This window comes from Hyaena hyaena, unplaced genomic scaffold (assembly GCF_003009895.1).
Source record: "Hyaena hyaena isolate Hyena2069 unplaced genomic scaffold, ASM300989v1 scaffold_635, whole genome shotgun sequence".
In the NCBI taxonomy this organism is placed as follows: domain Eukaryota; kingdom Metazoa; phylum Chordata; class Mammalia; order Carnivora; family Hyaenidae; genus Hyaena; species Hyaena hyaena.
This window is the reverse complement of record NW_024081269.1, coordinates 391,831-406,622: the sequence shown is the minus strand read 5'-3', so window position 1 is coordinate 406,622 and position 14,792 is coordinate 391,831. Positions and strand designations below refer to the sequence as shown.

The 14,792-nt window shown below is 36.1% G+C and overlaps 1 protein-coding gene across 1 annotated transcript in view; it reads left to right on the top strand.

Moving 5' to 3' along the window:
- Positions 1-14,792, top strand: part of VIRMA (vir like m6A methyltransferase associated) — a 60,864-nt gene that overhangs the window by 16,543 nt on the left and 29,529 nt on the right. The window contains exons 5-10 of the mRNA XM_039216505.1: positions 1,402-1,570; positions 3,433-3,555; positions 4,088-4,360; positions 7,373-8,513; positions 11,866-12,357; positions 13,606-13,760. Coding sequence (XP_039072436.1) covers positions 1,402-1,570; positions 3,433-3,555; positions 4,088-4,360; positions 7,373-8,513; positions 11,866-12,357; positions 13,606-13,760 — 2,353 coding nt within the window. The remainder of the gene's footprint in view (positions 1-1,401; positions 1,571-3,432; positions 3,556-4,087; positions 4,361-7,372; positions 8,514-11,865; positions 12,358-13,605; positions 13,761-14,792) is intronic.

Genomic DNA, 14,792 nt, shown 5'->3' with positions numbered 1-14,792 from the left:
TGATTCCTCTTGTATCCAGATGCTATTTTAAAATGAAGCAAAGACATTGTAATATCACTGTCTACCTATAAAGCTCTTTCTTCCTTTTAATGTGAGTCAGAAAGAGGCCAGCATTTGTGCTTGCCTTTCTTTTATTTAGGTAAGCAAGTTCAGAAGATGACAAGATGTCTAATAATAATAAATTGTTATTAGACACCACTGTGCCTTAGGTTTCTTAACAAATATGTATTTTATATTTCTTCCTTTCATATAAAATATGTTCTTTTTCTTGATATAACAGATGTCACTGTAGAAGCATCTAGAAGAGCTAAATCATGGGTGATCTGAAATGCAAAAAAGAAAAAACTGATCTAGTATGGGACTACTTAGCCTGTTTGTTTTTTTTGGTGGGGGCTGGTATTTAATCCTCATGTTTGCTGTTTAGATTAACAATTATCTTTATTATCTCTTTATTTGTCTTCCAGTGGGACTTTTTGATTAGAATCTGTCAATCCCTGGGCGTAGTCTTTGAGCCTTTCTTTTGGTACCCAGTTTCCCTTTACTGGAGTTTGCTAGAGTTAGCAAGGAGAATAATAAATTTTTTCTTCCTTATCATGCCTCCAGAATGGGCCCCATTAATACTTACTACTTCATCTTTACTCAACATGGTAGAAATGAAAAGAACTCAGAAGTCAGGGGCTTTGGTTTCTGGTTAAGGTTCTTCTGTTGACACTCTGATTTTCTTATATATTGGTACTTACTCTGGCTACCTCTCAGAGTCATTTTGAAAATATGATAATTAATGTAGATAAGCATTGAAAAACAAAGTTGTTTTATTTTATAAGAAAATATTGAGGTTTGACGGCATTGATAAAGTCTTTGATCTTTTTAGGAGAAAGTTTCTTTGCAAAAACAATTTGTTTAATTGTTTAAACAAACAATTCTGGTTACGCTTACTTTTTAAGTACAGTATGGGTTCATAAAATATACCTGCATGTATGAGTTGGGCATATAAAAAGAATGCTGTACAATTTTATGGATTATAATTCTTGAGACTGGCACAATTTGTGCTTTTGTGCACCTCCGTGACTTCTGTAACTATTGGAGTTTAATTTATTAATTGGCAGTAACTCCCACTTAATTTCATTCTCATTTCCCTTCTTTTGACGGGGAATCTGGTTATGCATTTTGAACAGAGTTAACATAAAGTATCGGATAGGGGAGATGCAGTCTTGAGACAAGCTTAGGTATGGCAATTCTGGAGAGCCATGTAAAAGCTATGATGTATTTCCATCAGTATTGATCTTTGCACTTTCAGCATACTTTTAAAGCCTTTAGTTTAACCATAGAGTAATTTGATATCAGTTTACTTTTGGCATATTAAAACATTAACCTGAAAGATATTTTCCCCCACCAAATTAGGTGAATACTGATGGTTTGGTGCTAAGAGGCTGGTATAATTGTCTGACACTGGCAATATATGGATCAGTGGATAGAGTGATAAGTCATGACAGAGACTCTCCACCACCACCTCCTCCACCTCCTCCTCCTCCCCAGCCACAGCCAAGTTTGAAAAGGAATCCAAAACATGGTAAGAATTTTTTTAAATTTGTTTTTGTCAGTGACATTATAATAGGAAAGGTAATTAAAGTAGCTCTTCTACCTTTTCAAACTTCCTTAAAACTTGAGAAGATATCTTTGTTAGTCTTACAATTCTTTCTTATATAAGAGTTTCTTTTTATGTTGAAGTGGCTAGATTTTCTTCCTCTAGTTTCCTAAAATAGTTTTTGAATTGACCTGAGGGTTTTTTTTTAATGTGTAAATGAAATGTATTCTAGTGATTATTCATGGTTTAATATCAAAATTATCTCCAAAGGAATTGAAGAATAGGCAGCAATTTTGGTATATATTATTAGAATACTCATGTTAATGGTATTTTTTTTTTCAGGAGTGCATTTCAGATTTGGTTAGATGTCTAAATGCAGTTTTTTTCCCCCATTTTTTAGAAGCTTTTTAAGAATTCCATTAAACTTCAGTGACTCTCCCTCTATAAGACATGTAGCTGGACTCCTCCTTTCCAGAGTCTCTTCTCCTTATTCAATATTCACCATAAGCTGTTGAAATATGGAGATTCAGGAATACATTTTCAAATTATAATTGAGGTCACTAGGGAAAAATCTTTTGCTTTACAATGAGCATTTTATGAGTAAATAAAATGACCTTCTCTTAAACACGATATAATCGTGTGATGTGAGCTCTTTGTCTTTGATGGCCACACACCGTATTAGCATATCTTTTCTTAAATCTTTTTTGTTAAGTACAGTGAATCTTGCACTTTTTCTTTTAATCCTTCAGTTTTCTGTGCTCATTTGTCTTTTTTTGCCATACTCTGAGCTTCTTCTGGGCTGAGAATATGTTTTACTTATATTTTGTGTTTCTGGTTTTATCACATCTAGTCTTATCACAGTGCCTAGCATATATAGTGGCTACTCAAAATTTTTGTTAAATTTACTGACTTGTTTTAAAATTGGCACTTGTGCTTATACACTTTATTTATATGGATGTATGTGTGTTTTTAATTTTGAAATAATTATAGATCCGTAGGAGGTTGCAAGGAAATGTTTGAGGAAGTCCCGTGCATTCTTTCCCCAAGATCTGCCTCTGTTAACATCTTGTACAACTATAGAACAATATCAGAACAAAATTGGCATTGGTACAATCTGTATAGCTTCATTCAGATTTCACCAGTTATATGTGCACTGTGTGTGTGTGTGTGTGTGTGTGTGTGTGTGTATAGCTGTATGCAGTTTTATTCATGTATAGCTTTTCATAACCATTAGTACAATCAAGATGCTTGATTGTACCATCACAAGATTGCCTGGTGTTATTTTTTAATAACTACACCCATCCTACCTATCCCAGACCTTTGGCAACCACCAATCTGTTCTCTATTTCTGTAATTATATTATTTCATGAGTATTGCATAAATGGAATCCTGTAGTAGGTATCTTTTTGAGATTGGCTTTTTCCAATCAGTATGATTTCTTCGAAGTTCATCCACTGTGTGTGTATCAATAGTTCATTCTTTTTTATTGCTGAGTAGTATTATATAGTATGGATATGTCATATTAATTAACTTTTCAATCATTGAAGGACACTTAAATTTTTCCAGTTTTTGACTTTTGCAAATCTGTTATGAACATTTGTGTACATCTTCCTGAGGAAAATAAGTCTTCATTTCTCTGGGATAATGCCCAAGAGCATTTTGGTGTATGGGAAGTCAAAAATTCTAACTTCTGCAATGTAAATTAATTAGCAAACTTGTTAGCTATTAGGAAGGCAAAATTTAACAAATCCTGAAGATGAAAGACTCAAATGATTAACAGCATTTTTGTCATGCATTCATTTTACTTTAATAATTTGGAAGTTCTTTTTCTGTCTTTAATTAAAAAGCTGATGGGGAAAAAGAAGATCAGTTTAATGGAAGCCCTCCAAGACCACAGCCTAGGGGACCAAGAACTCCTCCAGGACCACCTCCACCTGATGATGATGAGGATGATCCCATACCTTTGCCAGGTGTGAACAAAATCAGTGCTAGTTTTTCATCCCCTGATTAATGTTATAGTGCTTTTTGATTAAAGAGAAAAAGTAGATATCATTAATCAAATCTTGATGAATGACCCTCCCCCGCCCCCCCTTATCTTGTGCAGTATTTCCTTGTGTTTTTCTTTTGGCAAGTGAACTTATTTTAAAAAAAGAATCAGTTAATTCATTTGAAACTGTACCAGCATTGTTTTGAAAATAATGTGCTATAGTGGTATATATAGAAGAGTACCAGTTAAAAAAAAATAAGCAGTATATATTGGAAGAGGTGAAAACCTGTGTACTTAATAGCTAAAAAGAAAAGAATTAGTTTGTGGTGTTAGAACATAAAATAGTATAGTTTATTAGTTCTTACTGTGTAAATTTGTGCAATGTCAACTTTTAATATTTTTAATAGCAAGTAATTCTACCACTTTTTTTAAGGGTATTTATGAGCTGAGTCATTTGCTGCTTTATGGTATTTAAACCATTAAAATAATCTGTGCCTTAAATCTCAATTTTTCAGTATCTGGTGATAAGGAAGAGGATGCTTCTCACAGAGAGGATTACTTTGAACCCATATCTCCTGATCGGAACTCTGTTCCCCAAGAAGGGCAATATTCCGATGAAGGAGAAGTAGAAGAGGAACAGCAAGAAGAAGGAGAAGATGATGAAGATGATGTGGATGTGGAGGAAGAAGAGGATGAGGATGAGGATGATCGCCATACAGTAGACAGTATCCCTGAGGAGGAAGAAGAAGATGAAGAGGAAGAAGGTGAAGAGGATGAAGAAGGTGAAGGTAGGTTATATTTGTTAGGACTTTTTTGGTTTTAAGTACTAGGAACTTACTTGATATAGCTTTCAGCAATCCAAGAGAATTTATAGCAAAGATAAATGGCTTTCAAGAAATTCAAGGGATAGACTAGCTATACCTCAAGACTTGACTAGAACTGGGATTTCCTTTTTTTTCCCCCCCTCTATGTTTCTACCTTATTTTCTCTCAGCCAACTGTTGTTTCTCTGTTCACCCCACAGGTTTAATCTCCTTTTTTTGTTTTAAAGTTTACTGAGAGAGAAAGCGAGAGAGCGCATACCTACACAGGGGAGAGGTAGAAAGAGAGGGAAGAGAGAGAATCCCAAGCATGATCCGCACTGCTAATGCAGAGCCTGACATGGGGCTCGAACCCCAGAACTGTGCAGATCAAGAGTTGGATGCTTAACCAACAGAACCACTCAGGCACCCCAGGTTAAGTCTCTTTTTAACCAACCAGCCTACACTACCTGTGCTGTCTAAGTCTTGTTTACATTTTTCTGGGAGAGAGATTGTTTGGCTTGCTACAATATCATTTGTCCCTTGGTACCATCAGCTTTGGCCAGGGAAGCAATATCGTGTACGAAATATATGATGATTAGAGATTTGACGAGCTGTTTTCAGAAAGGAATGGTATAAGTTGGGTGGAATTCCTAAAAGTCTGCCACCTAGATATTTTAGCAAATGCTACATTTTTAGAAATTCAGGGTGAGGGGGAAATTTCAACTATATAAGGTTGTATGACAGCATGATGCAGTCCTTTCATTAGCCTTTATTTCTCCTTTGAAAGCAAAAAATGAGAACGATTCAAGCCACTTGACTCTTAATTTGTCTAAGAAATGGCATGTAATGTTAAAGCATTTATGTAAAATAACAGATAAACTGCCTTTTTTTTTCTAAAATAGTGAGGGTGAGGATCATTCTCCATGAGAGTGAGGGTCATTTTGGTATCACAGGAGCCCTTTTACAGAATACAAATAATTAGGTTATTGAGTGATACTTTTTTAGCTTCCCCCATTCCCAGATTAGCAAATAATATTTTTTATATTTATTGTATTTGGCAAATAGTAGTTAGATTTCAGGCAGGCTGTTTTCTTAATCATTTTTGTAGAGAAGGTGAGAGAAAGAGGCTGGTTAATTTGGTTTTTAATAGAAGATATCTGGCTTATCCCACAGTCAGGCCTCTGTAGGCCCTTATCTTTTCAAGCATGATGAAGATATGGCTAAGGCAAACTTGTTTTGAGGAAAAGAATGTGTACAGATGACTGATGCTGGAAGAATACTCTAGAAACATTTCCTTTTCTTATGTAGGCCGTTATTACTTATACCAGTTTTCCCACAAACAGGCAATAGCAGTATTAAAAAACAAAACCATATTTTGCCCCAATCTTGTTTTACTTGAAATCGAGGAAAAAGTTACACATGTATAATGATAAGAAAGCTTTGTTTTGCCCATCTGAGCATTTTAAGTGAATACATTTTATGTAAAAATAAAATACAGACCTAGGAGGGGTGCCTGGGTGGCTCAGTCAGGCTCCATGCTGACAGTGCAGAGCTTGCTTGGGATTCTCTCTCCCTGCCCCTCCCCTGGACGTACATGTGCATGCAGTCTCTTTCTGTCAAGAATAAATAAATTTTAAGAAATTAAAAAAAAAAAATGCAGGCTTCATGACAGGTAAATGAAAAGAAATAAAAATTCAGGAATGTGATACTCAGCCATCAAAAAGAATGAAATCTTGGGGTGCTTGGGTGGCTCAGTGGGTTGAGCGTTCCACCGTGGCTCAGGTCATGATCTTGTTCTTGAGTTGGAGCCCTGCATCGGGCTCTGTGCTGAGAGCTCAGAGCCTGAGCCTGCTTCAGATTCTGTGTCTCCCTTTCTCTGCCCCTCCCTTGCTTGCGCTCTGTCTCTCTTTCTCAAAAGTAAACATTAAAAAAAAATGAACTCTTGCCATTTACAACAACGTGAATAGAGCTAGAATGTAATATAGTAAATAAAATTAGTCAATTAGAGAAAGGCAAATACCTTATGATTTCACTCGTGGAATTTAAGAAACAAAACAGATGAACAAATGGGAAGGGGAGGAAAAGAGAGAAGAGAGGGAAACAAACCATTAAGAGACTCTTTTTTTTTTAAGTTTATTTTTGAGAGAGAGAGAGAGGGCAAGTGAGCATGAGTGGGAGAGGGGTGGAGAGAGAGGGGAACAGAGAATCTGAAATGGGCTCTGCTCTGTCAGCTGCAAACCTGATGGGGGGCTTGAACCCACGAACTGTGAGATCATGACCTGAGCTGAAGTCGGTCACTCAAGTGACTGAGCCACCCAGGAATCCCGCATAAGAGAGTCTTAATGATAAAGAAGAAAGTAAGGGTTGACAGAGGGAGGTGGGTACTATGGAGGGCACTTGTTGTGATAAGCACTGGATAGTGTATGAATCACTGAATTCTACTCCTAAAATCAATACTGCATTTTATGGTAACTAACCAAAGTCTATTTAAAAAATTCAGGAATGTGAAATTAATGTTAAAAGAGAACTTAGTGTTTTCAATGAAAAGTTTGGTTTAGCTTTGTGATTATGGTGTTATAGTTAAATTTAATAATCTTTGCCTGTCAATTTTTTCTCCCATCTTAATACTCTCAAGAGGGTAAGATTAACCTCTTATCTCTTGAGATAGGTGTTTATTTTAAGACTTTTTTTAAGCTTATTTATTTGAGAGAAAGAGAGAGAGTATGCATGAACTCATGCACAAGTTGGGGAAGGGCAGAGAGAGAAAGAGGGAGAATCCCAAGCAGACTTTGCTTATGAAATTTCTTATTAATTATTCTATTAGAAATTATAAAATGTTGGTTAACTATTGATAACATGTTGGAGCAGAAGTTAATTTTGTTGAAGAAATTATTCTTATTTTTTGCCATACTACTAAGTAAAATATTTTTGATTAACTGGATTCTATTTGCATTAAACAGCAGTAATATAATATTTAAATATTCAAACTGATTTTCAGGGGATGATGGTTATGAACAAATTTCCAGTGACGAAGATGGAATTGCTGACTTGGAACGTGAAACATTTAAGTATCCAAACTTTGATGTTGAATACACTGCTGAAGACTTAGCTTCAGTTCCTCCTATGACGTATGACCCATATGACAGGGAACTTGTTCCGCTCTTATACTTCAGCTGTCCATACAAGACTACTTTTGAAATTGAAATCAATAGAATGAAGGATCAAGGTCCAGATAAAGAAAATTCAGGGGCAGTAGAAGCCTCAGTAAAGTTAACTGAACTGTTAGATTTGTATCGGGAAGACAGAGGTGCAAAATGGGTAACAGCTTTAGAAGAAATCCCAAGTTTAATAATAAAAGGATTAAGTTATTTGCAGTTGAAAAACACAAAACAAGACTCTCTTGGCCAGTTGGTTGACTGGACCATGCAAGCTTTAAATTTACAGGTAGCTCTTCGCCAGCCCATTGCCTTAAATGTCCGACAACTCAAAGCTGGGACCAAATTAGTGTCCTCACTAGCAGAATGTGGGGCTCAAGGAGTCCTGGGACTGCTACAAGCAGGAGTAATCAATGGATTATTTGAGCTCCTGTTTGCTGATCATGTCTCCTCTTCTCTTAAGTTAAATGCTTTTAAAGCTTTGGACAGTGTCATTAGTATGACAGAAGGAATGGAAGCTTTTTTAAGAGGAAGGCAGAATGAAAAAAGCGGCTATCAAAAACTTTTGGAGCTCATACTTTTAGATCAGACTGTGAGAGTTGTCACTGCTGGTTCGGCTATTCTTCAGAAGTGCCATTTCTATGAAATCTTGTCAGAGATTAAAAGACTTGGTGACCATTTAGCAGAGAAGACTTCGACTGTTCCTAACCACAGTGAACCTGATCATGACACAGATGCAGGACTTGAGAGAACAAACCCAGAATATGAAAATGAGGTAGAGGCTTCAATGGATATGGACCTTTTGGAATCTTCAAATATAAGTGAAGGGGAAATAGAAAAGCTTATTAACCTCCTTGAAGAAGTTTTCCATTTAATGGAAACTGCACCTCATACAATGATCCAGCCTCCTGTTAAGTCTTTCCCAACGATGGCACGTATTACTGGACCTCCAGAAAGGGATGATCCATACCCTGTTCTCTTTAGGTAAGACTTCTTTGGTTTGGGAAAATGGATTTCACAAATCATTACAGGGAATTTTATGTGATTGATTTTGTTTTTTCAAATCTTTCTGTAGGTAGTACATATCTATGTAAGAATACTCTGTATTTCAAAATAGTAGTGAAACTGAGAAGTATGCTACTGTGGGAGATCTGCGTTTTATTAGTACTTAAACTAGTAATGGTAATTTAAATTAAAGGTAGTGATAGTTAACAACTGTGCTTACATAAGCATGTGTATGAGCATGAATAAATGAGAAACTGTAGAGTTGCTTCTGGGAAGGTGGTATAAGAAGGTGGCCCAGGAAGGAGAGAGCTTTTCTGTGTGAACTCTTTGTACTTTATCATTTTAATATATTGCAAGTTAATGTTACATTTTAATAACTTAATTTTACAGACCTAGCTAAATATCTTTGAGGTTCAATTATGACTTACTGTATAACTCCATTTGTTTTTATGTTTGTTTTGTTTTTTTAAGTAGGCTCCACGCTACACGTGGAGCTTAAACTCATGACCCTGAGATCAAGAGTTGCAGGCTCTACCGCCTGAGCCAGCCAGGTGCCCCTAACTAACTCTGTTTGTTGATAGAGTTTTGACATTATTAGGATCAGCACCCACAGTAGATTTTTAAAATTTGTTTTAATTTTTGATAAATTTCTTTTTTGGCATTTGCCTGTAAATAATTTTGTAGCTAATGAGAAAATGCATTTTATTATGTTATTCCTTATTTCAGTGATTAATTTTTCACTTGATTTAGGGCATACTGCAACAGAAAGTGAGATACTTGACCATTCTAAAATCTTTACCTATCCATTCCTGCTTTTAGCTGCAACTATTAGATCTTGCCTTAGTTTGAGTTCTTATGGTAATAAAAGATGATAATACTAGAGCAAGGTCTGGTAAGAGATGAGGTCGAGAGTACAAGTATAGGGGTTTGGCTTTGAACAAGAGAAAGGACAAGAGAAAGGAAACCTTATGTGTACAAATATAGATACAGCATGGAGATCATAAAACAGCCAAGCACTTCACACTGACCACTTTATTTTTATTTATTTATTTTAATATTTTTATTTATTTCTAGGAGAGAGAGAGAGAGACAGCGTGAGCAGGGGAGGGTCAGAGAGAGAGGGAGATACAAACTCTGAAACAGGCTCCAGGCTCTGAGCTGGCAGTCAGCACAGAGCCCGACGCGGGGCTCGAACCCACGAACCACGAGATCATGACCTAAGCGAAAGTCGGACGCTTAACCGACTAAGCCACCCAGGCGCCCCTGACCACTTTATTTTTAATAAGTTAGGAAGTAAAGTCATACACTGAGGATACCTGAGGGTAGTGACTCTAAGGAAGGGAGTGATGTTCTTAGTTTGAGGGGAAACTAGTAATTAAAGGCTTATTAAGTATTGTTTTCTCCTCTGTAACTGGAGAAGGTACATTCAGGTATTGGACTTGAGAAAATAAAGGGCCTTGGTTGCTGTGCTAAGGAATTTGGATTTTTTAGAATGTGGGAAGATCTTGACTATTTCAGAGTAGTAGATCTGATCTGATCAAAATAGCATTCTGAGATCATATGTTGTTAAGATATATTGCAATGGAAAATATGTGGAGTTAATGAAGTAGATGAGCCAGTCTAGATTGTACTATGTTAAGTACTTACCTAATATAGTAGTACTTACAGGGAATAGAAAGACAAATATTGTGCTAATAGCAAGAAGATTTGTAAAGGAGCAGTTACTAGGATTTGGCGACTGGACCTAATAGCTAGAAGAAAGTGAGAAGGAGTCAAAGATGTTTTGAGGTTTCTAGCTAGGGTAACTGTTAGAACTGGGGTTTTATTGGTAGAAACTGGTAAATTAGGAGGGGCAATGAATTTTGAAAGGAGAAATAATTGCATTTTGGAGAGATTAGTTTGAAGTGATGACTAGCCTCTACTGTGTATAAGTCTCCAAGATAACCCTCAGGATTTGCCAGTGGGACTCCCAGGACTCAGCACTGTAGTCACAACTATGATTTATCACAGCAGAAGAATGCAAGGCACAACCAGCAGAGGAAAAGGGTAGATGGGGAGAAGTCAGAGTTCTTTCCCATCACAGTCACGTAGGACCTACTTAGTTCCCACAGTGACAAATTTTAATGCATGTGAAATGTTGCTTATGTAGGAAATGCATTAGAATCTCAATATCCAAGCTTACTGGAGGATAGCCATGTGGGTCCCCAGTACCTACTGCATAACAGAATCCCGAACTCCCAGAAGGAAATCCGGTATTCAGTGTAAACGATGTTGTTTGCGTAAACATTTTAGGCAGTGTAAGCATTCTTACCAATTGGATGGTGCAGACCCTCCCCTTACCAGGTTCCCAGATGCCAACCAAGGGCCAGCCTCAAAGAAGGTGTTTCTAAGAATAAGCAGTCTGAGGCCTGCAGTATTAACCGTTTTCTGAACACCCCACAAAGTGGTTAATGATGCTTTTAGAGTATAGTAGTTCTGGGATTTTATCTTGAGGGTTCTGTTTGCCTTTGTAGTCAAGAAGTTACTGGGGGGTGCCTCTTATCCTGAAGTAGAAGCCTATGTTTAAGGAGTAATATAAGGAGGCAGTTGTATACTGTATGATTCCAAATATATGACATTTTGAAAAAGACAAAACTATGGAGACAGTAAAAAGATCAGCAATTGCCAGGGGTTAGGAGAGAGATGGATAAATACATGGAGCACAGTATTTTGAGAACAATGAAGTAGCATTTGTGTCTAAGTTGAGGTGTTGAGTAAGTTCATGCTTTTTTCTACTAAAAGTATGTATGCTAAGAAATGGTTCTTAGATTTGATAAAAGTGCTATATGATAGTATTAACTATTTAAATACTAAACATTGATAAATTGAAATTTGTTTACTATAGTAGGAAGTACCAATTCGGATATACTACCTATAGTAAATCTGAATAAACTATATATTATTTGTAATACGTATACTATATTTTTCCTAGATACACCGGTATACTATGAGTAAACTAGGGTTGTGATGAAAAAGAAGTATTTGATAAGTGGCCTGGAAAGAAGACCCAGAATTTAAAGTCAGGGTTGATTCTGGAAAGAAAAAACTTGTCCACAGTTACTTGTTGAACATCCATTGAATGTTAGTTAGAAAAAAACTTCATTTAACTTTCACTTTTATTTGACCCAGTGGAGAAAAGACTTGCTGCTTGCATTATGTTTATAGTTAAAGTAGTATATTGCTGAGGATAAATATTGTGGCCATTAACATTTTTACCTTTCTCCTATCTAGCAGATATTGAGTAAAGAATGTTTTGCACTGATTTCACACACATCAATGAATTTTTCTACAGGTATCTTCACAGTCATCACTTCTTGGAGTTAGTTACCTTACTTCTGTCAATTCCAGTAACAAGTGCCCACCCTGGTGTGCTGCAAGCCACAAAAGATGTTTTAAAGTTTCTTGCACAGTCACAAAAGGGTCTTCTTTTTTTTATGTCGGAATATGAAGCAACAAATTTGTTGATCCGAGCTCTGTGTCACCTTTATGATCAAGATGAAGAGGAGGGTCTTCAGTCTGATGGTGTTATAGATGATGCATTTGCCTTGTGGCTACAGGACTCAACACAGACATTGCAGTGTATTACAGAGCTCTTCAGCCATTTTCAGCGTTGCACAGCCAGTGAAGAAACTGACCATTCAGATCTCTTGGGAACGCTTCACAATCTTTATTTGATTACTTTTAATCCTGTGGGAAGATCAGCTGTTGGTCATGTTTTCAGTCTTGAGAAAAATCTCCAAAGTCTTATTACTCTAATGGAGTACTATTCCAAAGAAGCCTTAGGGTAATTTTCTTTTTACTCATTAAATTTTTTATTAGACTGGAAAACTGTGTCAGTAAAGTGCTAATTTCTTAAAAAACGTATTGTATTTGAAAGTAAAAACTATATTTTTGATGTAATGCATAATTTGTTAATTAACGATTAGAATGACAGAAATTTTTAAAATATAAGATGTGCTGTAAAGCAATGAAATGGATCTTTTAGCAGCTTCCTCCAGTTTCCCCTTGGTGTTGACAAGATTGCAACTATAGTACTCTTGCTAATTTGTCTGTAGAGTAATCTTAAAGCACCAAAATATGTATGTGTAGAATAAGGAGGAATATCTTGCTGTCTTGAATTTTCCCTCACCTTTAAACTGTGGTGCTCTGATTTCAGAAGTACTTTGACAGAATGGTTTGGGGGATTTTAGAATGATACTAGTTTTCAGGAGCTGCCCAGGAGGGCAGAGGATTTTAGTATATGAGGAGGTAAACATTCTCTTTGTGGCTCATGTCATAAAAAGTAGTGACACCCAGGTAACTGGCCTCACAACAGGGTCTTGCAATGAGTACTTGAGTGGTGAGTCATTTTGGGGGGCCTGTGAAAGGCAAACAACATTGGCTTTCATGCCTAGTTCTACCTCAGCAGTGTTATAGTAGAAGACTGAGTGATGATGGCAGTGGATTGATTCATCGCACTTGTTCCTACTTATCTGGAGTGGAAAAACATTTTACAGGAGACCATTGAAGTATACTGAATCTTTCATTAGTTGTTAATATTTCATTGTTCTTCTGATCTTTTTTTAATCTTTTTAATCTTTTATTTATTTTTGAGAGAAAGAGAGAGACAGAGCATGAGCAGGGGAGGGGCAGAGAGAGAGATGGAGACACAGAATCTGAAGAAGGCTCCAGGCTCTGAGCTGTCAGCACAGAGCCCAACACAGGGCTAGAACTCAAAAACTGTGAGATCATGACATGAGCTGAAGTTAAATGCTTAACCACCTGAACCACCCAGGCACCTCTGATCTTATTTTCTTAATAGAATTTCACTTTCTGTTGTGATGCATGTGCTTTGTTTATCTACTTTTAAGTAGTGTCTTTGGGTGAATTGGAGGTGAGTGTTAAAATCTGATTTCATGTCTTCAGGAAGTTAGTCAGGCATCATTGTAAAATTCTCTGATCTCTTTAAAACCAAATAGAAAAAAAATGCTTAAAATTATTCCTGGAAGAATTGTTTTCATACCAAAAACTTTAAAACCTTATTTTGTTTCAGTGATTCCAAGTCTAAGAAGTCAGTAGCTTATAATTATGCATGCATACTTATTTTGGTGGTGGTTCAGTCTTCCAGTGATGTCCAAATGCTAGAACAGCATGCAGCATCTCTCTTGAAGCTTTGTAAAGCAGATGAAAATAATGCTAAATTACAAGGTATGGTACTTGAAATTATTTAAGCATTTATGATATGTGAAGGAAAAAGCCTTTGAATGCCTTTAATTAGTACTTTATCATGTTTTGATAATACCATTGCCTGAAAGTACCTTTTATGAAAGTGTTTTATATGGTGTTCTTAAAATTGTTGCAAATACCTTTTCCTGGAAAATAATGGTAATTGGTGGTTGATTGAAGTTACTAATCAAAATGGAAGAAGTAGCTTAAAGGTGAACTCAAAAGTTCAGTTTTGTGTATAGTTTGCATATGTGTGTGTTTTTCTATGTATATTTCTAAGTATAATACTATTCTAAGTACAACTTAGAAATCTATTTGTCATTAATTAACACATTGTGCTATCTTTAGCAGTGAAGGATGGTGAATATGAGCATTCTTTTCTTTTTTAAATAATTTTTTTAAAGTTTATTTATTTATTTTGAGAGAGAGAGAACATGAGCAGGGGAGGGGCAGAGAAAGAATCCTAAGCAGGCTCCACATTGTCAGTGCAGAGCCCAGTGCAGGGTTCAAACCCACAAATGACAAGATCAAGAGTCAAAGAGCCAAACGCTTAACTGACTCAGCCACCCAGGCACCCCGAGCATTATTTTCTAGAATATTTAAATGTATTTAATGAAGTTTATGGCAAAGCTTATATGAGCAGTCCTGAAAAATTGAAGGTATCTAATCACAGTTTTTTATTATTTTGCTTTGATTTCTGGCTTTCTGATCTTACCAAGTAGAAAATTTGAAAACATTGAGTAAATATTGTAAATAGCATGTGACCTTTATTCTTTTTAATCGTAAACTTTATGTGTTATATTACCAGTAAAAGTTGGGTAGTAAACTCAGCTTCCCATATAGAAAATAGGTTTTTTCCATGTAGTCTGCCTTTATAAAAGGAGGTCACACAACATCTTCAAAGGTATCATTAATGCTTTACTACTTATTCTGGGTAATGGGTACACATACTTGTTTTATTATTCCGTATATCCTTCATTTGGACAATTTATTCTGTATATATGAAAGAGTTAA